This window comes from Equus asinus, chromosome 7 (genome assembly GCF_041296235.1).
Source record: "Equus asinus isolate D_3611 breed Donkey chromosome 7, EquAss-T2T_v2, whole genome shotgun sequence".
Taxonomy (NCBI): domain Eukaryota; kingdom Metazoa; phylum Chordata; class Mammalia; order Perissodactyla; family Equidae; genus Equus; species Equus asinus.
This window is the reverse complement of record NC_091796.1, coordinates 108,384,890-108,412,664: the sequence shown is the minus strand read 5'-3', so window position 1 is coordinate 108,412,664 and position 27,775 is coordinate 108,384,890. Positions and strand designations below refer to the sequence as shown.

The 27,775-nt window shown below is 64.1% G+C and overlaps 1 protein-coding gene across 3 annotated transcripts in view; it reads right to left on the bottom strand.

Annotated features, from left to right (window-relative positions):
• Nucleotides 1–11,019: 11,019 nt before the first annotated feature.
• KIF26A (kinesin family member 26A) overlaps nucleotides 11,020–27,775 on the bottom strand; it is a 43,349-nt gene continuing 26,593 nt past the window's right edge. For 2 of the 3 annotated variants that reach the window (XM_070514434.1, XM_070514435.1), the window contains 12 exons: nucleotides 25,064–25,253; nucleotides 20,205–20,417; nucleotides 19,561–19,654; nucleotides 18,987–19,249; nucleotides 18,661–18,844; nucleotides 18,314–18,476; nucleotides 17,819–17,981; nucleotides 14,286–17,160; nucleotides 13,185–13,390; nucleotides 13,057–13,077; nucleotides 12,568–12,718; nucleotides 11,020–12,299 (listed from right to left, as the gene is read on the bottom strand). In XM_070514434.1, the coding sequence (XP_070370535.1) occupies nucleotides 12,118–12,299; nucleotides 12,568–12,718; nucleotides 13,057–13,077; nucleotides 13,185–13,390; nucleotides 14,286–17,160; nucleotides 17,819–17,981; nucleotides 18,314–18,476; nucleotides 18,661–18,844; nucleotides 18,987–19,249; nucleotides 19,561–19,654; nucleotides 20,205–20,417; nucleotides 25,064–25,253 (4,705 nt within the window). In that variant the 3' untranslated portion in view covers nucleotides 11,020–12,117. The remainder of the gene's footprint in view (nucleotides 12,300–12,567; nucleotides 12,719–13,056; nucleotides 13,078–13,184; nucleotides 13,391–14,285; nucleotides 17,161–17,818; nucleotides 17,982–18,313; nucleotides 18,477–18,660; nucleotides 18,845–18,986; nucleotides 19,250–19,560; nucleotides 19,655–20,204; nucleotides 20,418–25,063; nucleotides 25,254–27,775) is intronic. The other variant, XM_044774406.2, reaches the window with a different exon arrangement.

Here is a 27,775-nt window from a genome sequence, read left to right as displayed (position 1 = left end):
TTTTCTCCAGAGAAAACCCAGGCCTAAAACAAGGAGATCCAGCATCACCCAGCTGAGCGCTGACCCCGGGCGCCGCCAGCAGGGCGCTGGGACAGGCTGACCCACCCGAGGCCAGACCTCACCTGTGCTCTCCAGAGCCGGGCGCCTCTCGGCCCTCAGAGCCTCAGGGGCTCCAGGGAGGAACACTTCTGGAAGAACAAAGGAAGAGAAAATAGACAATTTTAAAAGGTAAATGCCCCCAAAACATTGTCCACCCAGCCTGCCAGAACGCTGCCCTCACCCCGGGCCGTCTGGGGCCCGAGCGCCGCCTCCTCCCATGCCCATCCCCTACAGCCTCTCAGATCCCTGCTTTGCCCAGCCGCTGGGGGACTCCCGGAAAGGCGGGGTCCCCTGCAGAGCCTCAGCACCTCAACTTTGACTGCCGGGAGCCTGGACCTCCGCACCTGCCACGGGGCCGTGCCCTCCCCCACTGCAAAGGCTGGCCTCTTGGAGACCACAGAAGCCCAGCTGAAGCCCTCGGCCCACCCAGCCCAGGACCTGCTCAGATGCCATCAGCCAGTGTGGACTTGTAAATACACTGAAAGACCCCCATGTGACCCAGCAGGGAGGCTGGTAGGGGGGCACAGCTAGGCCACTGACCTCTGTAGACCATAGAGCCCACCGGGGCCTCCTGTGGCCCTGCTGGTCTAGAGTCTGGACTCTTCATCCCAACAGCACCAGGTGTCCAGCAGGCCATGTATGCGACACCCAGAACTGCCTGCCTGTCTTCTGCTCACATGTCACATGCTCACTGCTGAGTGGACTGTCCCACCAGGACCGGGGAGGTGGGGAAAGAGGCCAAGACGGGGGCTCTGGCTCAGCGTCCCCCCATGCACCCCCAGGGCTCGGTGGGTAGATTCGCTCTTTGAGCCCAAATCTGTGGCACCCACGGCCATGGTCCTCTGCTCCCCACAGACTCGCCAGAAAGAACTGGGGGTGGGGGGGCTAGGGAAAAGAATCTGCCCACGCCGGGATTCCAAGACTTCGACGTGACAAGCACAGAGCGTTGGGGCTGAGCCCCTGCGTGTGTGTGTGCGTGCGTGTGCATGTGTTTGCATGCATGTGTGTGTGTGTACGCACACACCAAGTAATGAATCTGGCCTCCTAGGGAGGCGTGCTTCCGCCGAGATCTGTCCTCTGCGGCTTATTAACAAATTGCATGGCCTGACACGGGTGTCCCCTGGGACTCAATCCCCCCATCAGATCAGCGTAATGTGGGATCAGTAGTCACAAGGACGCCCGGCCTCCCGCTCTGCCAGCCAGACACCTCCTCGCCCAGACCCCGGGCCCCAGCCCGGCCCTGCCATGGGACTGGCTGTGCCTTGACCATCCCCCCAAGGGCTCAGAGTCAGGCAGGGGCACCTGGCACCCCCCTGGAACTGTCCCCAGGACCCCCTGGTTCCTCTCACAGCTGCCAGCCCTGGGGAGCCACCTCCACCCAGGCCCTCAGCCACTCCCATGGGAAGAGCTGACTGGGGGTCTTCGGGGCAGGCTTTTGGGCCACCGTGGTGTCTGTAAGGAAATAAGGACCTGTGTGTGCAAGGGCCCACCCTCGGCTCACACAGGCACCCTCCCAGCTGGGAGCCCAGAGACGGCTGAGTGAGGCCCAGCCTTGCTCTCCCAGGCCATGCGGAGACACCAGCCTGCTCACATGTCCCAGGACACTCCTCCGGGGCCGCGGCCTCTCAGATCCCCGATCCCCTCCTGTCTGCTTGGGAGGACATGCTTTTGTCTCTAAGGGCCAGAGCACAGCAAGCGAGCCAGGGGCCGCAGCAGAGAGACGGGGCAATGCGATGTTCTCTAGTGCCTGGGACTCAGGGAAGGGGCGGCCTGCCTGGACCACCCAGCTCAGCCACTCTGAGGTGCCCCCAGAGCCAGGGGTCTGGGAGGTGTAATTTTGAGGTCTCCCTCACAGCAGGGTTTGCAGGCTCAAAGTTCCTGCGGAGGGGAGACCCCAGTGGGAGCTTGCCAGGCCCTGGGGGCATCCTCGGCCCAGTGGCACCATGTCAGCATCCCTCCAGTGCATGGCAGAGCCCAGAACATTCCATCCCTGGGAAATCCCCGGTTCCCGCTGCCTGGTGCCTCTCTGAGTGAACCAGTGCGGTTGTTCCAGAGGCTTGAGGGCACCGGCTGCAGAGAGATGTGAACATCTAGGCGCACGTCCCTGAAAGGGTCAGTCCTGCCCAGCCTCCAGAAAGCCCCGGAAACCCCCAGAAAGCCCCAGAAATCCAAGCCCAGAAGCCGCTGTGGGAGACAGGGACGCTAGCCCACGACTGCCTGAACTGAAGCCCCTGCACGGCGGGAGCTGCTGGACCTTGGAAGGATGCTCCGGAAGGGAGTGCGCGTGGCTGAGCACACGCTCGCGTCCACCTCACTGCCACCCTGAGGACAGGCTAGCTGTGCTCCTCACTTTCCCAGTGGAGAGACTGAGGCTCGGGGAGGTGGAGTCACCCCCCAGCATCCCCTGGCAGTAAGTGCAGGAATCCGGCCTCGCGCCTGGCTCTGTCCTGCTCTGCACTTGGGGCAGCACTGTGCTTCTTGGCCGCAGAAGGGGAGCTCGCCAGCATGTGTGTGACTGGCCTTTTCTGACCAGCTCAGCAGGTGAGTGTGTTGGCTGAGCCTGGATCCCTCCGAGGAAAGTCTCACACTGAGCCAGAAAGACGTTCACTCAAAGGTAAGAGCAGGGGCTCTGCAGGCAGTTCAGGGACCAGGATCCCAGAGCTGGGCCACGTGTGCAGGCAGAGGATGGTCTTGAAGTCAGGGGTGGCCAGCAGGCTTAGGGGCAGAGCCGGCCCCAGTCGGGGGTCTTCCCTGAAGCCCGTCCCGGCAGATGGCCACCTGGTGGTCAATGGGGCTGAGGTTCTTGGGGGGGTCCAAGGCAAAGGGCTTCAGTGGAGCTCAAGGAGGGGTTGGTGAAACAGGGCGTCGAGGCTCAGAGGATTCCAAACGTGTGCTGGCGGGGACAGTCACCCACACGTGATGACCAACAGGACACAAATACCAAGTGTGAGCCCCGAGCAGTACCCTAGAGGGCCCCAGGCGGGTCAGCTTCCCATCACAGGGCAGCCTCTTCTCCACGTGTGGGCTGCCCCTGCCTGCCCTTCGGGAGATCCGAGGGGCCCTCATGAGAAGCTGACCCCCATGTTCAAGCCACCACCCCTGCCTCTAGTGCCTGCCCTCCCCTCTGCCCTCCGCTCCTCCCCCTTGGCTCCCACTCACCCCTGTAGGACCAGCACCCAGGCGGCACTTCATTAGACTTGTGCCTACTTCTGGGCAAACCCAATCATCCAAAGATGAGCCTCCAGAAACTGGAGCTGGGACCTTTGCTCCTGGGAAAGACGCAGTGGGTCTTGTGGGACTGGAGCGACACCGAAATGCCCCCCTGGGGGAGCCTTGCTTTGAGGGCGGGCTGCACTGACATCGGAACAGCAGAGGGTGGCGCTCACTGAGCACACGCGTACACGCACAGGTGAGACACACACGAGCGCATCGTCTGCCCCGGCTTAGAGATGGTGAAACCCCAGGCGGCAGAGCTGGGAGCTGGCCCCCGGCAGTTGGTGCAGGGCCTGGTTTGACACAACGCTCTGTCGGCTGTCTTCAGAAGCTCAGCGTCAGTGCCCTGCTCCCTCGTCCGCCCTCCAGGCCCGCACCCACAGGCCCCCACCGCCTCAGCTCAGAGGCGTCACCTCCCGTCCCCAGGAAGCCTCGGTTCCCTGCGGCAGACCTGGATCCCCCTTGTCTGTGCCCCTCGGCCCAGCACAGCTCAGGGTGGACACAGGCGCTCGGAAAGTCCCCACCAAAGACTGGGTCCCATGAAAACTCCTTTCTGAAGCTCAATTTCAAGGCTCCTGGAGCAAGCACGAACACCTTCTCGTCTTCATCCCAGGGCCCCGATCACAGCTGATCCAAGCCCAGCGCAGGAGACAGTGTGATGGTGGACGGGCAGGCAGGGTGGCTGGGGGACACGGTGTGATGGTGGATGGGCAGGCAGGCTGGCTGGGGGACACGGTGTGATGGTGGACGGGCAGGCGGGGTGGCCGGGGGACACGGTGTGATGGTGGACGGGCAGGCAGGGTGGCCGGGGGACACGGTGTGATGGTGGACGGGCAGGCAGGGTGGCCGGGGGACATGGTGTGAATGGTGGACGGGCAGGCAGGGCAGTCGGGGGACATGGTGTGATGGTGGACAGGCAGGCAGGGCAGTCGGGGGACATGGTGTGATGGTGGACGGGCAGGCAGGGCAGTCGGGGGACATGGTGTGATGGTGGACGGGCAGGCAGGGCGGCTGGGGGACATGGTGTGATGGTGGACATGGTGTGATGGTGGACGGGCAGGCAGGGCAGTCGGGGGACATGGTGTGATGGTGGACGGGCAGGCAGGGGCAGTCGAGCTATAGATCACCCCCATCCCGTCCCGATTTCTCAACTGAGGCTCGTCCTGCCTCGTAAAGATGCCGGTAAGCCCCGCGCCAGCACGAGCAGGCCCACAAATCAGCACTGGTCGCTGGATTTAGAACATCAACCCTCTGCCAGGCAGATCAGCTTCCGCAGACAGCCACCAAGGCTGCAAGAAATACAGCCCGACGTCTCTGCCGCTGGAAAAAGAGATTTATTCCAAACCATAGAGACCTGTGTCCCATGTCTAGGGCCAACTCAGACACAGCCAGGCAGCACCTTCTACAGCAGGGGAAATCGAGGCACAGAGGGGACTTGCCCAGGACTCGTAGTGCAGCATCCGTCCCCGCCCCAGGGGTCCAGCCCATCCCCCCTTATGCCTGGAAGCCCTGGTCCCTGCCCCCCAGCTGTGCAGGGCTTCCTTAGGGGGTACCTGTGTCACCAGCGGCCCCAACTCGGGACTTTTCTCTCCATGGGCATGTGGGTCCTCCTCAGAGGACAGGTAAAGTCATCTTGCTAACCCAGACATGTTTTCCCAAATGGCTGAGAAAAGCAGGAGCCGGAGGAGGGGATGGGCGCTTTCCTCCTGGTGGCAGGTGGGGGCTACGGCAGAGGGAGCGGGGCAGACCTGCTGACTGAGGAGGGGAGGCCTGGCTGCCCCGGTGGGCAGCATGTCCCAGCTGATCTCTCCTTCCCCAAGTGACCACAGCCTGAAGGAGGGGATGGGGTGACCTCACCCTGGAACCTCCCTGTGGCTTCTCGGAGACATCACTGCCCTTCTCCAGCCCCAGGGCCAGGCCAGTCGCCAGGTCACAGCAGCAATGAAACTGGCATCAGCCCCGCATCCTCCAGCCAGCAGGCCACCACCAGCATGCCCTCTCCCATGGTCAGCCACTGAGTTCACTGTGAGGCCCAGAATCCGGCCCCGGCGGTAGCCGTGGAGGGGACCCAGCCAGCCTCAGGCAGCCACCAAGGGCCCCATGACCACTCCAGTCTCCCGGGCCTCCAGGGCTGCTCAGAGGTGGGGGGCTCCCTGACCATCAGTTCCTGCCCTCAGGAGCTGCCCTCGCCCAGGGAGGCCCAGGAGAGGGTCAAGGCCGACCGTGTCCCCCGACCTGGATGCTCTGAGACAGCAGTGCCCCAGGGCCTCAGCCCCCACAGCTGTCATTTCAGAGAGTCAGCACCTCCCAGCACTGATGACCAAGGCCCACACGCACAGGGTGTCGAGCAGAGCCTGGAGGAACAGTGTGAGGCCACTCATAGAGAGTCAGCAGGACGGTCAGGCCAGGCCAGGGGGACCGAGTCTGCCCGGGAGGGTGCAGGGCCTCCCCGCAAGCATCCAGGACTTCAAAATGGTTCTGGCCCAGGGCAAGGGCTCCCACCCACCAAAGCTGGATGATTTTAGTAACAAATTAAGTGGTATTGGACTAGAACCCAAAGTATAAAATAAATATCCACAAGAAACAGGCGATGGCACAGTGAATAAATGGGAAAGGGGGCAGATCCCTCTTGTAGGATGCTCCCAACAGCTTTAGGTGGGTGCCCCGCCCTTCGGGGTGGTGTCCTGGGTGGGACCCTGGACCAGAAAAAGGACATCAGGGGAATCTGAATAAAGTATGGACTTTAGTTAATAATTGATAACACATCAATACCGCTCACTAGTTGTAATGAACGTAGCCCACACACCACGTTGTGTAAGATGTGAATATGGGGAAACGGGGTGTGGGGTAGATGGACCGCTCTGTACAAGCTTCAGAATTTTTCTGCAAATCCAAGATGAAGCTTATTTTAAAAAGATGATTCTGAAACAAATACATTTAGGAGAAGGCTGAGGTTTGATGCCGCTGGGTGGGGCGTGCATAATGAAACTGTGTCCTTGTCTCTGTGGGGAGTGTTTCAAGAGGTGAAAGAGAGGGAAGAGGGAAGGGAGTTGGGGAGAGGGGAGGGGAGGGGGATGAAGGGAGGATGGAGGAGAGAAGGAGGGAGGGAGGAGAGAGGGAGGAAGACACACCTTCACGAAAGGCGTCCAGGCCTGGCTAAGAAGACAACCTTTGTTCAGAAGGCTGGGGAGGCACTTGTGGGTGTTAATGGGATGGGGCGACTTAGAAGGGCATTTGGGGAGGACCCTCTGGCTGCTCCAGGCTGGAGCTGGGCCTGGAGGCTAGTGACCCTCAGGCAGGGCTATGGGCATGGCCACAGGGCCCACAGGGCATGCTCCAGGTACACACCCACCTATAGAGGCCCCGCCCTGGCTTCCACCTGGCCACACCCTCTGCTCCATGCCTCCCAGAAGGCCCCTCCCCTGAGATCTCAAATGTCCCTGTGCTCACACCTACCCCCTGTGCCAGGCTGTGCTGGACTCTGGGGAGGGGGACACATAATGCCCCGAGGCCCTGTCCCTGTCTGATAGGGAGATAGTCCCTGGGTCTGGCCCTCAGTGTCCCCAGCCACAACATGCAGTGAGGGCTCGAGGACTCCCAGGGCCACCCAGCCCTGAGTTCTGAGTTGGGAGGGGCCTCTCCGGGCTCTTGGCTGTCCCCACCCCACCCCCACCCCACACTACAGGCCGACCACAGGAAGCCCAGCTTCTTGGCCGGCCTGGGGAATTCCTTGCCGGCCCCCTCCCAGCCTCCCGGGTTTCCTGTGTGGAAATGGGGCCTGGATCCCGCCTCAGTAAACACAATATCAGGAGGGAGAAATCACCCTCGAGCTTCCTGTTTGCTGGCAGCAGACTCTAGGGCCGAGCCCCAGCCCCCAGGGCTCCCAGGCACCCGGCTTGGGGGGCGCTGCTCCATCCCCTCACTCCTGCCCCAGGAGTGGAGCAAGCAGTGGGGTCTCCACCCCGGAGACAAGCCCTCCCCGCCTAGGGCTGCAGGGAGGTCCCACTGGGGAGACTCAGACTCCCTCGGGACATGGGGCCGGAGCCCCGAGCCAGTGTTGTGCACCCCAAGACTGGCCATGCACCCCAAGATGGCATCGTGCACCCAGAGGTGTGCCAGGGGTTGGCACTGGAGGTGGGAGCCGGGGGTGGGGTCAACGCCCAGCTGTGAACTCACTCGCCAACTATAACATGGACGGAGAAGGAAACTAAGGCCCAGACCACGGAAAAGTGCCAGGTGCCCTGAGGGGCAGGCAGGACAGGCCTGTCACTAAGTGATGACCCCCTCCTCTTTATTTGGGACCTGTCACCTCAGGCTCCCCAGGCCACCCTCACCTGGCCACAGGGCCCAGTGGGAGTCCCACAGAGGCTGCTAACCACACCCCCATTTCCCAGGGGGACACACATCAGGAGGGGATAAGCCCCTACGGCTGGCTTCACCGGGGCCTGAGCCCAGGAGACAGGTGGCCCTACGGGCCAAGAAGGACCCAAGGCACAAGAAGGGCACTGTGCCTCCGGCTCAGGAGGCACCAGCTGTCTGCCAGGCCCACCTGCGTCTGCTGCCACCATCTCCACCACTGTCACCACATGACCCCCATGTCACCCTCCCCAAGGTCACTGCTGTGAATCACTCCCACCACCTGCATGGCAGTGACCACAGAGGAGGCTCAGAGGGCCAAATGCTCCTCTTGCATCTCCAGGCTGCTCTCAGGCACCTGAAACCCTGGGCGGGGTCGTCACGCCCCTTTGCCCAGATAAGGCCCAGGAAGGAGGGGGCAGGATGCTGAACCCAGGAGTGGCACCCCCTGGGGGCCTCAGGCCTGGCCTGGCACCTGGGAGCCAGGTGGACGGGGCAGCTCCTGGGGACCCTGCAGGCCAGGTGCTCAGCTCCCTCGCCACCTGCCTGCCCATGCACCCTGGCTCCAGCCTGTTCTCAGCCACCCGCTGGCCGCCATAAGCCCCCGGCTACAGTCACCCAGCCCAGCCTGACCCCTACCTGGCCCCGCCTCCCCATGTGGCCACCTGGTGCCCAGGGCTGGGGCGGGCAGGACGGGTGAAGCAGGCCTGGACTTGCAGGGTGAGTCAGCCGGGCACCTCGCCCCAGGGAGCAGGCTGGCCCGGTGCCAGGCCAGCCGAGGAGGCCGTGAGAGACACCGCCTGGGTGGGCTCATGCCCCTGTCCCCGCACGGTCCAGGCAGGTGCCCCAGCCTCCTCCCACAGGCTCCCGGGGGCCATCACCTCCACCCCCAGGCTTGGCTGATCTTGGTCCTCCACCAGAACCCCTCTCTCCCTGACCTTGCCCACTTGGGCCTCAGTTTCGCCAAGTGTCGGATAAGCAGGATCCCACTGACCCCTCTCAGGCGGCGTTAATCAGGGCTGCCTCAGCTTTGGTCAGAGAGCTGGGTCCCGGGTGGCGGCACCTTTCCCATCCATAAAATGGGCGTCTCATCCCGCAGCTGCTCCCTAGCTGAGTTCCCAGCCTGTAATGACAGGGCTGAAGGCTTTGATGTCCCACATGAAAGGCAGCCGCAGGCTCCTAGGCTGGCCCCAGGACAGAGGGTTCCCGTCCAGAAAGGCAGGCGCCGCCCTCCCCCAGCCTCCCCTGGACTGTGGGAAGTGGGCTCCACTGGTGGCCCCGAAGGTCAGCCATCCCCAGCCAGGACGGCGCTGGGGTGGGAGGGGCCCCCTCAGCAAGACGCAAGTTCTGGGCCCCTCCAGCGACCAAAGGGGCAGGGGAAGGAACAGAGTGTTCTCTGCAGGAGAGGGGACCCACCCAGCACACCCCATGCCCCACCCACCCCCTGCAGCCAGGTGAGACGGTGCAGGGCATGCTGGGAGCAAGAGCACAGCCCCCACGGTAGACCTGGGGCTCACAGGCAGGCCTCCCCCAGCCTCCCGTGACCCCACCTGGACCCCAGCACCACCCTGGCCTCAGGACAGAGGCGGGGGCTCCTGGGTCGGGCCAGCAGCTCTACATAGCTAGGTCAGACTCCAGGTAATGGCCAGCAGGACCAGCTCATGGGAGCCGTGGGCCAGGCGGACCTCTTAGGTCCTCCCCCCAAATATTAGGTCCTGAAAGGCTCTATCTCCCCATCCCGCCTCAAGTCCTGTCACACCCACCCCAAACCCCCAGATCCCCTCAAATTCAGACAGAGAAGTGGGCTTGGGTGGCCTCTGACTGGGTTCCTGCGGGAACCAGATCTGGCCTCAGAACAGAAGGGGAGAGCGGGTTGGGGTTCTGGGCCCCCGATGCCTCCCAGTGATGTGTGACCCAATCCCAGGGGCTGGGGGTCCAAGTGCATCGGCAGCAGAAAGCGAGGAGGCACCGAGGGCAGATGGCTCAAGGTGGACGGCCCTGTGACCTGAGCCGTGGGGGCCACACGGCCTCGCAAAGGCCCGGGCCTGTTCTAGGACGACAGGAAGGGTCCAGGGAGGCATTCTGCAAACCGCTAAATGCTGTCAGTCTTGGGTCTGCTTCTCCCTCCAGCTGGAAACCCCCTTGAGAAGAAGCCTCCTTCATTTCTTCATTCATTCATTCAGCAAGTGCCCCCCGAGGCCTCACTGGGGCTCAGCACTGTGCCCAATGTAGGGGGTGTAGCAATGACTCAGGCACCCCCACATCCCTGAGGGGCCCCATCGAGGCTGGGAGAGAGGCAGAGACCACACAAGGTGTGAGTGCCAGGTGGAAGGAGCCCAGGGCAGCGAGGCCACCAAGGAGGAGCCCCCACAGACTCCCTGAGGGTGAATCCCAGGCAGAGGGGCTGTGAGGGCCCAGCCGGCTGGGAGGCACCATGGTACCTACACCAGAGCCTGGGGCAGGGACAGGATGGGGCAGCACCGGGGGTTGCCCAGGCCAGGACCATGGTTTGAGCATCGGCTGGAGCAGCCTGAGGGGAGCAGAAAGGTGCATGGTGTGGAGGGCGCCCAGACACAGCCTTTGGAGAATGGGGGTGGGGGCACTGGCGCCTGGACAGAGGAGCTAATTGGTTCAGCTTGGGACACGCTCAGTACAAGGGACCCACTGAGACCAGGAGCCCACCAACACAAGGTGAGGGACAGTCGGGGATGAGCCCAGTGGGCCCTGTCTCCCACAAAGGGTTCAGGGGCTCTGGAGTCAACAGAGCCAGGGCCCAGTCCTCCAGGGACAAACCCCAAGCCCAGCCCCCAAAAGGGGCCTGCTGTGCTGGATGGGGGCGCCCGCCAGGTCCAGGGTCCTGTGCCTTGCTGCGCCCACAGGTGTCTGCTCACCTGCCTCCTGGAAAGGCAGGCAGGGGGCAAAGGAAGGAGACCAAGAGTCTCCTGAGGGGTTGCCATCACCCCTGCCTCGATTTCCCCAGCTAACATAACCTCTGCGGAGGGGGCCAGGAGCCCACCAGAAAATGCTGTTTCCCCCTAGTCCAGCCCTCGCTCCCCTGCCTCAGCCTCGGGACCCACAGAACTGACAACTCAACAGAGTGGCTCAGCAAGGGGGACAGAGAGGAAATGCAGGTTTGGAGGAAATGCAGGTTTGAACCCCAGCCCTGCAGGAGGCACCTGCTCCCACGGTCGCTCCCTTCGCCTGCAAGGCGGGTCCCTGCAGGGTATGTGAGCAGAGGCAAGTCCCTCGCTGTCCACGAAGCCATGGAATTCTGTGGACACCTCTTTCCAATGCCCTGCGGCCCCCTCGCCCCCGGACCCTCAGTGGATGGCGTGCTCAGTCAACTCAGGAGTCACATGAACAATTGGTGCATCTTTTATTCACAAAGAAAAGCTGTACCAAGATGTTATCTACACATTTGTACAAAGGTTTGGACGCCCCTAGAAAATGCATGACGGTCAGAAAACAGAGCCCGTCATGCTGGGAAAGCCCCCCACCTCGACAGGCTCACCCCTGGTCTGCATTTGGCAAGAAGTGCCCTCCAAGCATCCCCACCCTGCCCAGGGCACCCCCCAGAAAGAGCGAGGCCTGAAGGACACCTTCCATAGAAAACCGTAAAAACATAGATCATTTGTCTTCAAATTCCCACTGCAAATACCACATGGATAGGCAAAACAATATAAAAATAAGACCCTAACAGAACCTTACAAAACCCCTACCCACCCCAGGTCGTGTGTGTTGGTTTGTTTTCTTTTTTGCTTGTGGTTTTGGTAAGAATTCCTGCCGTGGAAGAAGGAGCCGTGTGCCCGCGGCTCAGCCCTTGGGCGCTGCCCCCTCTCAGGACAGAGTGGGTCCTCGGGAAGGGCAGGTCGGCCAACCCGCCCGGGAGACCCCGCTGGCGCGATCTGCAGAGAACTACATGCGACCGGGCGTCCGGAGACCGCCAAGCTGGGCCCTGCAGAGAGGAAACAGCAGAAAAGGAAAAGTAATCCTGAATCCTAACATCGAGGCCTGGGGAGCCCAGGCCGGCTGCTACATGACACTGCGTGGCTGTAAAGAAGGCGAGATCAGATCCAACACGGCTGGCTCCAGCCGGCAGCGGACGGCACAGCCACTGCCAGGCCCGGCCCCGAGCACACCGTCTGCTGGTGTCTTGAGTCCTTAGCACCAAATGCAAAAAGGAGAGAAGTCCAATCGAGATTAAAGGCACTTGCGTTGCTGTCTGGGTGGCGACAGTGTCCCCGTCTCGTGCACACTCCACTTCCTCTGTCCAAGCCGCTCTGCCGGCCCCTCTCCTCCCTCACACGACCTCCATCATCTCTGAGACTCTGGGTCCCACAGGGGACCCTCCGCATCCTCATCCCTCCAACCCCTACCACATCCTCGCTCCGTCCATGTCCCGTCCTCGCACCCCTGCACGCCCCCTCCCCCAAGTCCCGGTGCCCAGCCTCAGACGTCCACCTCCTGCGGCCCAGGGGTAGCCGCAGGGGTGGTGACGCTGATGTCGAAGCAGGTGACCATCATGACATGGGCCTTGCACAGGTTCACACACTGCTCCAGGGCGGCTGTGGCACGCTCCAGGGCCACCAGGTACTCGGCCGACTCTGGCTCCAGCTCTGGATCCACCTCGACTGGGGAAGGACAGCAGAGCTGGGTCAGCCCAGTGGTCCCTTCAGGGCTAAGGAAATGCTTCTCTCCCCTCCCAGCTTCTGGGTCCCTGTCTGGGTGGTGGTGAAGGGAAGGGCCCCGCCATGTGTTAAGGAGATCAGCTGAGCTCTGGGACGGAAGTGGCTGGCCTGGGGGTGCACAGAGGGTAGGCGGAGGGATCTGGGGTCCGGTAAGCCTGTGCCTCCCCTGGGTGGGGGTCTCACTGCTCCAGCCAGTGGAGGGTGGACTCACACTGCTCCAGCCAGCGGCCGGGTTCCACCATCAGCCGGCCCTGGGTCTCGGCCAGCTCCTCACAGAGGTGTCCGTGCTTGGCCTGCACCTCGCGCAGCCGCTGCTGCCTGCGCTCGGCCAGCCGCAGGTTCGCACTGACACATACCAGGCCCTGGGCAGTGGGGTAAGAAGAGGGGTGGGCTCAGGCACAAAGGACCACCCACTCCCTAGGGGCTCCCAGCACCCCCGGCCTGGGCCAGGGGCTTCCCTCCACCCTCCAGACCTGGGACTCCACAGGGGGGCTCGCCACAGGTGTCCCCAAAGCAGCCTGCCAGTGCCCATCTGGAACCTGCGCCCAGGACGGGTGGGCATGGCTGTGGGAACCCTCCACCCAGTGCAACTCCATGGGACCAGAAAAGTGGTCTTAGGACCCCTCCAGCCACCTACTCTCTGCCCAAGGGGAGCATGGGCCCCACCATGGGTTCAGGGCTGGGCAGGGCTGGTTCCTACCTTCTCCACATCCTGGGAGGGCTGTGGACAACAGGGGAAGACGAGGTCAGCAGGCTGCCCAGCGCACGCCCAGGGGCCCACCCTGCCATCCCAGAGCCTCCCGCCCCCAGCCCTCGGCCGGCCCTGACCTCCGCTGGGTCCTCCCGCAGGGGCGGGCGGTGCCGCTGCAGGCGTTCCACATCGTCAATCTCATACACCTTGATCTCGAAGGGCTCCTTCAGCGAGCCGGCCAGGGGCGGGGGCAGGTCCACCCACTGCCCAGGGAGGCTGGGCTTGCGGCCCAGGGCAGCAGCGTCGGGCAGCGGGGCTGGGATTAGCCGTCTCCGCTGCAGACCTGGAACAGACAGTCGGGCACTCTGGAGACCAGCAACCAGCCCCAGGCCCCAGGCCCCAGCTAGGGTCCTGATGGGGAGAGAGCATGGGACTCAATCCGGAAATCCTCAGCCTAGTGCCCAGCCTGGGGCCCCACCACCCCTGCCTCGTGGAGCAGACGGACTTTCGGTACCCAGCTCCTACGGGCCACCTGTCTCCTGGACAACCACCCAGCTGCCCTACACGGTCAGCCCTCCCCTGGAAACAGCCCACCGACACCCTAACTGGTCACACCATGTCCTAACTCCCAACACTCCGCTACTCACACTGCCCCGGGACAGCCTCCTGAGCCAGACCCACAGGCTCTCACTGGCCCCACGTGGGCCTCCTGCTTTCCCACCCTAGCTTGGCCTCCAGAGTGTGCCTGCCCCTCCTGTGCATCAGCCAGTGGCCGAATCCCCCCAACCACACACAGCATGAGAAACTGGCCTACTCCACCTGGATCCCCAGAAACAGAGGGTCCAGGGATGGAGACAGGAGCAGCCCTATGGGGGGCTTCCAGGCAGCTGGGCACTAGCCTGGGGGAGCATGAGGCTTGGAGCCCTCGCCCGACCCAAGGCCTCTCCCAGCTCCCCATGCCCCACCAGGGGGATCTGCACAGGCCCGCCCTTGCCAGCAGGCTCTGACAGGAATGGGGATCAGCTTCTGGGGCAGTGTGGGGATCAGAAAAGGGCACATACTGCACGTGTTTATAAACTGTAGAGGGCTGTGCACATGTATACACTGAAAGGCATGTTTATAAAACTGTTAAGGGCTATACATATCTGGGGTGGATAAAGGTGGTGCCCGGCTGTCAAGACCCCCAGACTTATAAACTGTAGAGTGCCGTGCCCAAGAAGGGCTGGTGCCACACCCACCTGTGGCCCTCTTCTTGGGAGACTTGAGGCTGCGGGCGCGGGCCCCCGGAGAGGCAGCACCGCTGTCGCTCATGGAGTCGGGGGCAGAGGAGGCGCTGCCAGTGGCCTCGCTGTCGCGCATCATGCTCTCGTAGCCACTGCTGCCCCCGCTGTGGTAGAATAGGGCAGTACGGCCCATGGCAGGTGGCAGCTCCCCACTCAGCACGCTGCTGTTGTCGCTGCCATGGCCGCTGCTGTAGCGCTGGGGCCGTCGCGGGGCGGTCACCTTGCTGTAGGGGGAAGGCAGCGCCGGGCCTGCACGCGGCCGCTCCTCGCCCACGTTCACGCCACTGTCATTGCCACTATCCGAGTCAGCCGAGCCCCACGAGGGGCTGCCTCTGCTGGGGGCCCCACTGGCCGCCAGCTCGTTGACACGGCTGTGGGCGGCCCGGAGTGCCTGCTTGGTGCCCATAATGGTGCCCCGGCTGGCCTTGGCTGCGACGCCAGGCGCCACCCGTGGGGCCACCCTGGGACCTGTCACAGGGCCGCCAGGGGTCCTGCCCGCTACAGGGGCTAGTGGCTTCACCGAAGCTCCCAGAGCCCTCGACCCGCTGGCCACTAGGTTTCTGCCCTTGCCCCCGCTGGCTGGGGGCTTAGGAGCCCCCACGCCCTTAGCCAGGCTGCCCCTACAGGCAGGAGCAGGTCCGGGCGTGGGGCTGGTGGGCGGTACACCCAACCTGGGCACGGCCCGGACTGGCCTCCCAGGGGCTTCCCTGGCCTTGCTGCTGCCGTGCGCCAGGACTTCACAGCGCTCCAGAGACCCGTGGGTGGCAGGACGATATGATGCCTCTGCCTTGCTAGCCCGGGCCTTTAGGCTGGATGTGGCCCTGGGGATGGAGTGGTCGGCGCGACTGCTGGGCCTGGAATCCTCCTCCCCTCGGAGGAGGGCCGCGGCCCCAGCCCGAGTCAGGCCCGCAGCCTGGGGAGGGGCCAGCACCGGACTGTTCTTGTGCTCCAGGCTGGACTTGCGGACAGGCGGGGCCGGGGGGGCCACCCCACCAGGCCTCAGGAAGAGGCTCCCCTTGGGAGTCACGCTCTTTTTGCTACTGGGGGTGGCCTTTGGACTGCCCAAGCAGGCCACTGCCTCCACCAGGGAGTCCCCGCAGGATGCAGTAGGTGTGGTCACACCCAAGGTGGTGGCCCCCCTCCGCAGCAGTGGTGGGATCTGAGCCACGGCCTCTGGTCTGTGGGCCACCCTGGCTGCCACCTCACAGCCGTCCACCACCCTCCGGGCACAAGCCAGCATCGGGGCCGGACTGGGGGCCCTGCTGGCAGAGGCCACCTGGAGTGGGCCACATTCGTCTGCTCGGAGCAGCCAGGGGTCCTCGAATAGCCCTCCGGGGCCAGGCGGGCTGGGGGCCAGGCGAGCACAGCCCGCACGATTGGCCACTGAGGTAGTCCTCGGTTTCCGGGGAAGGCTGGAGTGGATAGTTTGTGCTGGGGCTGCTGCCCGTGAAGACATGGCCTGGGGCTCCCTGCCAGATCGAGCAGCGGCTGCTGCAGCTGTGTCCCCAGGACGAGGACTCCGGGCTGGGCCAGGACTTTCTGGTCTGTCACGCTCCGAGAACCGAAAGCTGCCATCCTCTAGCGAGCTATCCAGGATCAGGGGGCCCAGAGGGTCGGACCCTGCTGGCAAGTCAGGGCTGAAAGGGTCTGGGCTGGCCCGCGAGGGAGGCTGCGGAGTGGGGCCGCGGCTGTCGGCCGTGCAGACGCTGACCTCGCTGAGCCAGGAGCTGATGGAGGAGCCGTGACTGCTGCCAGCCCAGCCCGATCCCTCCAGGGGCCCGCCTGTGGCCTGGGAGGTGTACGCGTCAAACTCATCATTGATGCTGCTGATGATGCTGACCGGCCTCGAACCCGAGGCCAGGGCCTGCAGGGAGCAGTCGCTGCCGAAGCTGGCCAGGCTGGCAGGGCGCCCAGGGCCAGCAAGCCCACCCAGGGACAGCTCTTCCACCACTGTGAACACCAGCTCATCTTCGCCGTTGAGCTCCACTGGCTGCTGCAAGGTCACTGTGGTGGTCAGTAGCCCCCGCTCCAGACAGCGGCCACGTGCTGATGGGCAGGGGCATCCCGCCTGCCCGCTCATGCCCACGGGGGGCGTCCGTACCACGCCTTCGGTGCCCCCTCCCCCAGGCTCCTCTGGGGCTCTGCCAGCTTCCAGCTGCCGAGGTGGTGGAGGGGCCGGGCTGGGCAGCGGCCTCCTGTCTCCACTCCCCATGGCCTTGTCCGGCACAGGCAGCTCAGGCCTGGTGCTGCCGTCCTCCCTCGGGTCACTGCCAGCCTTAGAAGGTTCTGGGACACCGCGGTGGGTGTCTAGGCCGGGGCTGTTTCGAGGCGTGCTGGCGGCCAGCGGGGAGCCCACGGCCTTCCTGGGGGCTTCAGCCTCAGGCGGCGAGGCCTTCTTGGCGCCGCGGCCCGGGCTGGCCTGGGTGCCATCGGTGCCGCCCAGGGCTCCTGAGGGCCCCTCGCTGCCATCAATGCACTCCAGCCGCTCCTGCAGCTCCGCAAAGGTGCTGCAGCGGAAGTGGTCGGCTTCGCGGGGGCCCTCGGAGGGCCGGCGGCGGCTCAGCGCAGGGATGATGGGCACGAAGTCAGGCGGACCCTCAGTGTCGGTGAGCTCGCGGTCTGACAGCGCTGCCCCACCGGGCCCCACGTAGATGACTGTGTCGCAGGACTGCTCGCTGCTGGATGAGTAGTCGGGGTCGCCGGGTGAGTTGGAGGCCAGGCGGTCGGGGTCCGGGGCCAGGGCACGGGGGTGGAAGGGTCGCAGGTGTGGAGGGCGGCGGACACGGCCTTCCTCGCAGGAGCTGTCCCCGCCTGAGGAGCTTGACGCGTACTGGGGGCAGAGCAGGCCCCAGTGAGCAGCCAGCCCCCCACCTACCTCCTCCTCCCCCACACCCGCAGCCGCACACGCCACACTCCAGGGAAGGAAACGATGGCAGCAGCCACACACCACGTCGCACCAAGTGCTGGAGCGGCGCTGAACAGAAGCAAACCTTCTGGCCAACTTGCCAAGGAAACAGCGCTAAGCTGACTCACAGGGAAGAGAGAACATGCACCACAGATGCATGGCCCCTCACTGAAAGTCCAGCACCGAGACCCAGGTGCACCTGACCCCAAGGCACCCCAACTCCACCCCACTGAGGCTGCCCAGGGAGTGTTCTGCTGGTTGGCGCCAGGAAACCAAGCCCAAGAGGGTCACAGGCCATCCTGACGGCACATCCACCCCTGGGCCAGGCAGACAGAGACCGGGCAACCACAAGACCCCCTCACAAGCAGCTCCAGTTCTGCTCGGGCATCCGGGACACCTGCGTGCAGCTCCCTGCCTCCTCCAGGCAGGGCCATGTGGGCACAGCCAGGTCACCCCAGGGTACACAGGGAGTCTGAGCAGGGCTGGCTGCCTGGCTCCCCCACCATGCTGGGCAGGGGCCCGAGGAGGACATGAGACCCTGGGGGCCCTCTGGCGGGGAGAGGCAGGCGGGAGATGAACCCACCTTGACCTTCTTCCTGCGCAGGCGGTGGACGCGGGCGGCCAGCTGCAGCGTGCTGAGCGTCTCGGTGTGGTGGGCTGGCGCGTCCGAGACGTGGGCGATCATGGTGGCACGGCAGCTGTTGGTGGCCAGGGACTCCCGCAGCAGCATGGTGAGCCTGTGCTCCCTGGGGGTCGAGGGGGAGCTCAGCAGCCGAGGCCCAGCCAGGGCGGGAGGCTGGGCGTGGGGGACTGCAGGGCTGGAGGGAGGCAGACAGGCCTCTCACCCGACCAGGGCAGGGCCTGGAGCTGCAGGGTCGGGTCTGGCCCACCTCTGTCCCCTGCGCCCTGGCTGCCAGAACCCCCAGGCAGCCCTCAGGCAGTGAGGCCTGTCAGGCAATGAAGGAACCAAGAATTGAGGAGCTCAGAGGCCACACGTGTACCAGACATGCCTGACGTGCATTTGGCAGGCTCCCCAGGGGCCACCTGGCCAGTGCCCGCCTCAGAGCCCACCACTCACCTGTAGGGCACGTGCTTGGCTCCACTGACCAGGGCCAAGATGACACTGCCCAAAGCCGACAGGGACAGGCACAGGGGGCCCCCGGGGGCCTCCCCACCCCTGCCAGGCACCCCTTCACAGCTGCCCAGGTCGATGAGGTGCAGGCGGCTACGGCCTCCAGACACTGAAACCACAGAGCAGGCAGGTGAGGGTGCGGCCCCAGGGCACCCAGAGCCTCCCCCACGGCCCATGCTGCCCAGGCGGGAGCCCCCAGGGCACAGTCCTGCTGGGACGGAGGGCGGGCCTGACCCCCGGCCAGCATGCACGTCCCCCCCAACAGGGCGCCAGGCAGGCAGGTTGACACCTACTCCCTCCCCGGCCGCACTTCTCCATGCGGTACTGGTAGACGTGCAGCGTGAAGAGCATGTGCGAACTGCGCCGGGCGTCCTCGCTGCAGCCGGCCCGGCTGGCACTGCGGGCCGCGAGGGCAGCGTCCAGGTAGAAGGCCGCCTTCTCGGCTGTGGGCACCCGCAGCTCGCTCTGGTTCTGGAGCTGGGGACGGGTGGAGGGACAGCACCTTAGTGGCTCCAGGCTGAGCCGCAACCCCGCTGCCTGCCTTCCCGAGGCCACCCTCGCAGCCTCCCAAGACCGCCAACCCCTGTTCCCCACGCTGGGTGGCAGTGGTGTGGTGTACCTGTGCCCCACACACAGGGTCCTCCCGCAGGTACACGCCCGGAGACGGGGCATCCTGGAGGCTGCCAGAGGCCACCTCGGCCAGCAGGTCCCGTAGGCTCTGGTCCCGGCCGCACACCTCCACGGCCGAGACACGAACCGAGAAGCGGGTGCCCGTCTTCTCCTTGCGCTCATCAATGAGCCGGAAGAGCCAGGAGATGGCGCAGGGCACGACGCCCAGGCTCTGGGGCGAGCTGTCCTTTCCAATCATGGTGTACGACTTGCCTGGGGGCACACGGGCAGTCAGGGTCCACCCCACACTCACCTTGACCAGAGCCCAGCCAGACCTGGCAGCCGCCTGCCTGGTCCTGTTCAGAGTCCTCAGGGCCAACCTGGGGCCACTGAGACCCAAGGGGCCTCCTCTGATCTGGTCCAAGGTCCCTGCCTTCCAGGCCTGCATGGTTTCGGCTTCCTCTCCACGAGCCCCCCACCCCACATGCCCATCCACTACCCACACAGGACATGCCATATCCCCCTTCCCCACCCGGAAATGGGGCCCAGCGACTGCAGAGAGGGGATGATGGGGGGTTGCTTACCAAGGTTTGTGTGGCCAAAGGAAAAAATGCAGCCATCAGCCCCACTGACCACCGACTGGAGCACATCGGCCACTGTCCCAGAGCAGACCTCAGCCTGGGGGAAGGGCACAGAGAGTCAGGCAGGTGCCAGGGTCAAGGGGGCCACCACCCAGCCTGCTGCCATGTCTGTCTGTCCCCATCACGCAGGGAGTCAGCTCACAGGGTGACCAGGCTGACACACACAGGACCAAGGACACAGTGTTCTCCACATGCACACAGACACACACCACACACACAGCATGAATCGACCAGACACGCACACGCAGCGCCCATGAGCACACGAGGAAGTCCCTCTGCCATCGTGGACACACTCGGGACACAGACCACACCACAAGCATGGTCAAGGCGTGCACAGGAAAGCATCCCAGGGCTCACACACACCCACTGCTCAGAAAGCTCCCGCAGAGGGGGTCTCCGAAAGCCGGGACGCTTCCCAGGCCTGCGCAACAGGCCAGGAGCCGGGTAGGGACAGTGGAGAGAGGAGACTAGCGGGCCTGTCCAAGCCGCTCGGACCATCCTGCGCCTGCTCCTCCCGCCTGCCTCCCCCCTCCTCCCTGGGTGCAAGAAGCCAGCACAGGCCCCCACAGGCCACCCGCTGCCCTCACCTGCTCCGAGTCCTGGGGGAAGACGGCATCAAAGGCAAACATCTTGGGAACCGCAGTGGTGGCGGCGCGGCGTGGGCCCGCGCTGCCCAGGGGCCCAGGAGCCGGGTCATAGAGGGTGACCTGCTTCTTCCGCGGGTCCACCTTCAGGAAGGACGTGGACTCGGCCGAGCGCTGGGCCCCCTGCGCTGGCCAGATCCGCAGCATGACCTTCACCTGGGGAGGCGGCAGGAGCGGGCAGCTGAGCAGCCGCCCCGCCAGCCGCTAATTACAGGGCAGGAGGAGCCTCGCGCGAGTTGGGACAGCGGGCCAGCCCCCGGCACGGGTCCACACCGCAGGAATGCGCACGCCCGCGCCCCAGCTCGGGCCCGAGCGGATCCCGTGTGAGGTCAGTAAGGCAGGGAGAGGCTGCACCCCTGAGGAGAGGCTGGCGGGGTGCAGAGCAAGTCAGCACAGGAGGAGGGGCAGGGCCAGAGTGAACACAGGGCGAGGACAGGATGGGGGACAGGACAGAGGACAAGACAGAGAACAGGACAGACAGAACAGAGGAGGACAGGACAGAAGACAGGACAGGGGACGGGACAGAGAAGACAGGACAGGGGAGCTGGCCTGGACACCCCCGTGAGCAGAGACGGAAGCCTAGGGGCTGTACCCCACCAGCCCTGGACGTGGGGTCCCCGGGGTCCCCCACACCCCCTTGCTGACTCTCAGGCAGAGCTGGGCACCAAGGGAGCCGAACCCAAAGGCACAGAGCCTTCGAGAGGGGAATCACCCCCAACACATGCACCCATGGCTCTGCCAGCTTCCCAGGGTGGAGCGGCCATCAAGGCAACCCCCCTGACCCCCGCCAGCCTGAGGAGGAAGGAAACATGCTCAGAGAGGTTGACTGTCTCGCCCAAGTCACACGGCCTGAGAGTGGGTCTCCTGAACCCCAAACTCCCAACCTGAGGGCGGAGGAGAAAGGGAGAGAGTAGGACAGGCAGCACGGGCAGTGAGACCCAGGCGCCCCGGAAAGGGAGGTGCTGTGGCGCCCCGGAAAGGGAGGCGCTGTGGCCCCCCGCCCCAGCAGGGCCCTCCTCAGAGCCCCAGGCCACAGGCTCCTCTGCGGCACATTCCCCACCCCTGATGGGGAGGGAAGGGGCTGCCTCAGAGCCCAGCCCTCCCTGTGGCCCCCAACTCCTGAGTCCACCGGCCGGGCTCTGTCAACTGTAAAGTGCAGCTCCGAGGACAGACGACTAGGGCATCTATGAGCCATGGCGGGGGGATGCCCAGGCCCTGCAGCGCGGTTCACTCCCAGCTAAGAGAGGAGGGAAGAGTGCCGCACGCCCCAGCCCCCCAGACATCTCTGCGCAGCCACACCTCCTCCAGGGAGCCCCTCCCTCCCATCCCCGGCCCGGCCCCGGAGGGGAGGCAGCAGGAGCCTGGACATGAAGGAACAAATGCACAAAAGGGGGCCCAGCCTGAGGCCAGTGATGACACCCTGGGGGAGAAGCTGGGGGTCTGGTGCTTCCAACCCAGAGCTGCTGGAAGCCAAACTTTCAACACCCTGTGTCCCGGCAGGATCCCAGGTCAGCAGAAAACAGTGGAAATCCTATTAGAATAACACATGGAGGAGGAGGAAATGATAATCCTACTGGAAGAGACCTGAATTCTGAAATCCGTGGCCTGGGAGCCGAGGAGAAACTGAGGCCAGCATGGGGGGCAGAGGTGGGGGGAACAGAGCAGGGCAGCGTGAGCTCAGGGGCCAGCAAGTGCCCAGGCAGCCTCTGCTCCAGTGTGTCCCCAAAGCAGAAGAACAGGTGCCAAGGCATGCCCCGACACGTGCGGCTCCAGAAGACTCGGCTTTCCTGGGCTGGACCACCAGCTCCAACGCCCTTGATGGAACAGAAGGCTCAGGAGGGAGGTGGGCCGGGAACCAAGACCCAAGAGCCCCGAGCAAGCCACACGGAGAATGAGCCCCTACAAGAACACATCTTGTGCCTGGCCACGGGGGGGCCGGGGACAGGCTCTGACCCAGGCAAGCCACCCTGAATCAGGGCCCCTCCTGGGAGAAGGCACCGGACTCCAGTTTCTGCTGGAGGACACCAACGGCTGCTCTCCGATGAAATCTCCGATGAAATCTCCGATTTCTCCACTACAGTGTAAATCAAATTACCAGACTCATCTCAGAGCCAATATTTTTCACGGATTTAATTGTAAGTGGCAGATACATAACGCCGGCAAAATTGGTTTACCGTGGGCAGTGCGCGAGGCACCATCTCCTCCCTGTCGGCACTCAGCAAATTGACATGCAAAATCGCTCCCGAGGAGGAGTGTACGGTTCTCAGGGGAGCTGCCTCGTAAAGAAACACTTTTCTATTGCACTCCTCCGAACCTGGGCTCCATCAGGCGAGAATCGATTCCTTTATTCCCCGACGACATGAACAAAACTATTTCATTTCCAAACGCGGCTGCCAAGCAGACGAAAATGTGCACTTCCCGGTAATTTTTGGCAATTTTTTTTCAGCATGAACTCCTGGCCACTTCAGGAGCCAAATGGGTTCTGCAGATTAGAGAGGCTGCCCGGGGCGGAGGGGGCCCCAGAAGCCTGCGGTGAGGCTCTTGCAGGAAACGCCGCCAAGCCACTGATGGTCTGTGATATTAGTCCCGGCTGGGGACCCACACCGCCCAGTGGGGAGGGGACAGAGCAGGCCCCCCAAGGGGACATCAGCCGTCCAGCCTGCCCCACTCGCCCCATCCTGGCTAAACACACAGGCCATTGTCTGGGAGAATCTTGCCATTACTGCAGGAAGTGACAGGGTCTTTGAACAAGAAGAACACGACAAGTCTCCCCTAAACGTTCGGATATTACAAAGCCCTGCTGAATAGCTGCCAGGTAGGGAAAAAACCCATTTTGCATAAAAAAGGGCTTCGATGCCTAAGAGTGAGGGGGGAGGGGCGCCGCTCTGCGCCCACCGCGAAAGGGACGTCTTTTTTAACACCGCAAGATGATGAATTATCTTAAGTAGCACATTAATGTCAGGAACGGAGCGTCATCTAACTTCTTTTCTGTGACAATAGTAAATGCTTTTCAGGAGGCATTTCTATGTGACATTCGTGCAAATAACATTCGCAGGAGTGGGGAGGGGGCACTGGGGTGGGCAGTGAGAGCATTGGTGGCGGAGGAGAGAGGAGCCCCCGCCCCGGAACCCCTAGGGGAGCCTGGCCCCAGGAGGAGGAGGTGGAGGAGGGCTGGTGCCCCAAGAATCACAATAAGAAAACAGGGGTCCGCGCCACGACGCTCCTTACCCATCCAGTGCCCACCGGAGAGGCAGGTACTATTCCTACGCTGCACCCCGTCTGCAGACGGAGAAGCCCAGGTGGTACAGACAGGCGAGCGACCACGCCCAGCTGAGGGCCAGGCTCTGTGCAGGGTGCAGCGTCCTCCCACCGGCTCGGCACTTCCACACCCACAGCCGGGCGGGGATGAGAGTCCCCACTCTAGCAGCTCCCAGGGGACACTGATGCCATGTGTGCGTGTGGCTTGTCAAGGGCAACAAGGGTCTCCGTGTCAGGGTGGGAGAGCCCAGGAGACCCCTGGTGGGGGTGACGGAGAGCGTGCCCAGCCAGGCCACGTCTGGAAGGTCAAGCAGGCGCTCACTGTGCTGAGGAGGGGGAGGTCCCAGATAGAGGGACTGACCTTCAGAACGTGTGGCCGGAGGGCTGGGGTGGGGGCCTGTGCAGTGGCTAGGGGAGGGGGCAGGAGACCCTCTGCAAAGGCATCAGACCCCTCTCCAGATCCAGCCACTGGGAGTGGAAGCCCCCTGAGGCAAGTCCTGGGCTGGGCAGGGGCAGGGGGCAGACACAGGGCAGGCTGAGCCCGGGGAGCAGGGAGCCATCCCATAGCCTCTGCAGGCCTGAGCCTCCAGGAGCTGGAGAGGCTGGGCCTGCACCTGGGTGGGTGGCAGGCCAGGGCTACCCCAACCCCACCATCTCAGGGGGGCCCCTTGGAAGGGCCAGCAGACAGCAGAGTGGACAGAGGTTGGGGAAAAGCACTCGAGTGCACAGTGAGGGTCAGGGTCCAATCCTCACCCCACAGCTAGTGGCCCTGCTGCCAGGCCCAATCACTGTGCCTCAGTCTCTGCACCTTCAGTGGGCACAGAGAGCCCACCTCATAAAAGGGGATCACAAGCCTGAGTGTTCACACAGATCCCACACACACAGGGCCCTGATCAGGTTGGGACACGGTCACAAGCAACTCAGATGGGCCAGGACAGAAACCCAGGCTCAGCGAAAGACCACACGAGGCCAGGGGTCACAGCCGGGGGGGCCAGGAGCCAGCCAGACTGTTCTGTGACCAGGCAAGGCCCTTCCCCACTCTGGGCCTCAGCTTCCCCATCTGAACTGAGGTGGGGCCCTCAATCAGCCACCACACACGTTCCCCTTTTGCCCCTGGCGGGCTGTGGCTGGGATCTGCCTGGACTCTGGAGAGCCAAGGGGTCCCACCCCTGCCCAGCAGCCCCATCTGAGGGCAGCGCCCCAACAGAGATGAGGCAAGGGGACTCCTGGGGTCAGACCCCGACCCCTAGTCCAGGAAGTCCTGGCTCTCCCGCCCCACACTGAGACCAGCACATGCCCCTGGGACCCCCACCTGTTTCCTGTAGCCCCATCACAGTCTCCCAGGCTCCCTGCTGCCACCTTGAGCCATCAAGGGGGGCCTGGGCCTCAGTCTCCCCATCTGTACCGCCGCTGACCACCCTTGTCCACCCTGGAGAAGGAAGCAGGATCCCCCCACCTCCCGTACCCCCTCCCCACACCTGCTCAGACACCCTAGCCTCACGCATCCTCTTCCGGGCTCACCCCTAAATCAGAGCTGGGCCTACCTTTCCGATACTGCTGGGGTTGTCCTTGGCCTTGGAGGCAGCCCTAAGCAGGCAGGGGGGTGCAGGGGGTGGCCACAGCTGCAGGACCCCACTGAAATCCGTGGGGTAGGTGGAGGCACCGCGGGTGGCGGGGGCTGGTGGCGGGTGGGGCTTCTTGCGCTTGGAGGCTAGGCTGAGCTTCTGGGCGGCCCTGGGGAGGGAAGGAGAGGTGGGCGGTGGGGATGCACAGAGCTGTCCCTGTCACCCATCCGGCCCTAAAGGCTGCTGCCCAGCCCACACTTCAATTTCTCCCCCAGCCAAGTAGGGGCCCTGGGGCTGAGGCCACCACATCTGGTCCCTGGCGGCTCTGCCCAGTGGGGGCCTGGCCAGGTGACAGATGGGCAGACACAGGCCCCCATGCACCTCCCCGAACCCTGCGCTGAAGACATCCTCTTTCTGCCAACCTCCAGCAGCCCTGCATCAAGCCAGCAGCTGCTGCAGCGCCAGGACGGCGTGGGCTGGGGTCAGCCACTCACAGGCTGTGTGACCCAGGCACGCCGACTTTGTCTGTGCCTCAGTTTCCCATCTCTAATGTGGGAGGACATGACTCCGGAGGCCCTCAAGTGCAGCCCTGATGAGCACACGCGTTCAAGGCCCCCAGCACATGCCACCACTCGGGAGACACTCAAAGCCTGGATTGTCCAGTCCCCTCCCCACACCTCGATGCCCTCACCAAGGCCCCGGGGCCTACTGGAGATGCCACCCCTGCTGCCTCCGCCTCGGCCCCCCGCGGCCCCCTGGCCCAGTGAGGCGCCTCCAGTGAAGCCCTGACCGACCCCCCTTCTTCCCCCATCCTGAGCCTGGCGCTGGAGCCCTGGCAATGTGGCCCCACCGCCCCCGGAACCTGCAGACCCACAGTCTGCCCCAGGCCACCTGCACTTTAAATTCAGCAAGGGGGTTCTGGAGCACCTTTGAGAACCACCGTTCTGGACCCTCGACACCTGCACATGTGCACACACACACACACTGCGGGCCCAGCACACTCCCGGCCTTGGCTGCCACTGACCCTCGCGCAGGGCCCCCAGCCCTCCAGAGTTGGCCCAGCACGCACCCCCCAGAGCCCCTACCCTGGACTGTGGGCCACCAGGGCCACCCTGCACCCTCCCCATGCCTGCAGCAGGTGACAGCTGGTGACTGAGATGTGAAAGGACACACCCCCAGTGCCCAGACGGCCTGGGCCTCAGTGCCCCCTTCAGGTGGCAGAGCCCCTGGTGAAAGGGGCCCAAGGCCCGGCCGTGAGCTGGGCTCGGGGACAGAACAACCTGCGCACCGGGCCCAGGCGGCCCCTCCCCACGCCTCCCTCTCTCTCCTGCGTCCTACAGCACCCGGCCTCCTCCTGAAGCCCCCAGCCTCTCTGTCTGTTTGTCCTCCTGAAAGGGACCGCAGGGCAAGGGCCAGCACATCCAGTCTCACAGCCCCTGAGCCCGCCTCCCGCTCACTCAAGAGACCGACCGCCGGCATTTCGTTAACTCCTCTCATCTTTAATAGCAGTTGTCTTTTAAGAGACCCCAGGGACGGCTTTCCTCCTAGTGAGGTGTCATCGCAGAAAATAAAAGTAATCTACGATGCGTGGTGGATCCTTAATAGAGCGGTGGCGCTGGCGCTGGCGTGCGCCCAGGCAGGGCAGGGGGCGAGGGACCGTGAGTGGAGCCCACAAGCTGTCCGGAGCAGCCCAGCCAACAGGGTGTGGGCAGCCCGCAGCCGGGGCTTGGTTCTCCAGCCACAAGCGGGCAGCGGGCAGCGGTGGTGTCCGCCCCCTGGGCAGGGCCTGCATGTCTAGGACCCTCTGACCACACGGGGCGTCGTGCACGTTACCCCAAGACCTGCCTGAGCCCACGTGTTCATAAACCTGGAAATGTCCCTGCACAGAGGGGTCCTAGTTCCCCTCTGCCAGAGGATCAAGTAGCAAATCAGGGCAGGCAAGAGGCCAGGGTGCAGAGGCCAGAGGGGCGAGGGGCAAGTGGCAACTGGCAGGGGCCAACCTAAACTGCAGTGTGACCATTTTGGGCCAGTAGTGGGGACCAGGGAGATGTGGGCAGGGACCAGGAGAGTCCAGGGCCATTTCATCAGAGCCTCACCTCCTGACTCCTCCCACCCCGCAGGAAGCAGCAGCTGCCTCACCCCTCCTGCCTGGCACTGCCCCCAGGGCTGGGACCACGGGGAGGGTGGAGCTCCACAGGTGAGGGGTGAGGCCCACCTGGGCGGGGTGGGGTGGGCTGGGGAAGGGCGAGTGGGGCCCACAGACCTGGGTTGTGCCAGTAAAAGTCAAGGAGGCCCCATGGACTCATTTCCCATCTGTAAATGGTACATTGGTGCCTGTCCCCAGGAGTTCAGGAAAGGGCAGGACACAGGGACCCCTGGCACCAGCCTGCACTGGAGGGCATCCACGGGGCCCTCAAGCTGATGGGATGGGTCAGCAGGTGGCCATGGCTGAGCTGTGCCCGCCCACGCACAGCCAGCTCCCTGCCCTGCTCTAGGTCAGGCAGGATCAGCTGGGGAAACTGAGGCTGGAATCCTGAACCCACTCCCCCAAGCTTCAAGGGGATGTAATGGCCAAGGAGGACCCATGGCCAATGAGTGAGGCGCAGTGGGAGGCCGCAGCCACATCAGGCTGGAACCTCCGACCTACAGAGGCCACGGCCAGAGGGCAGGGCTTCCCCTGATGGGTCACAC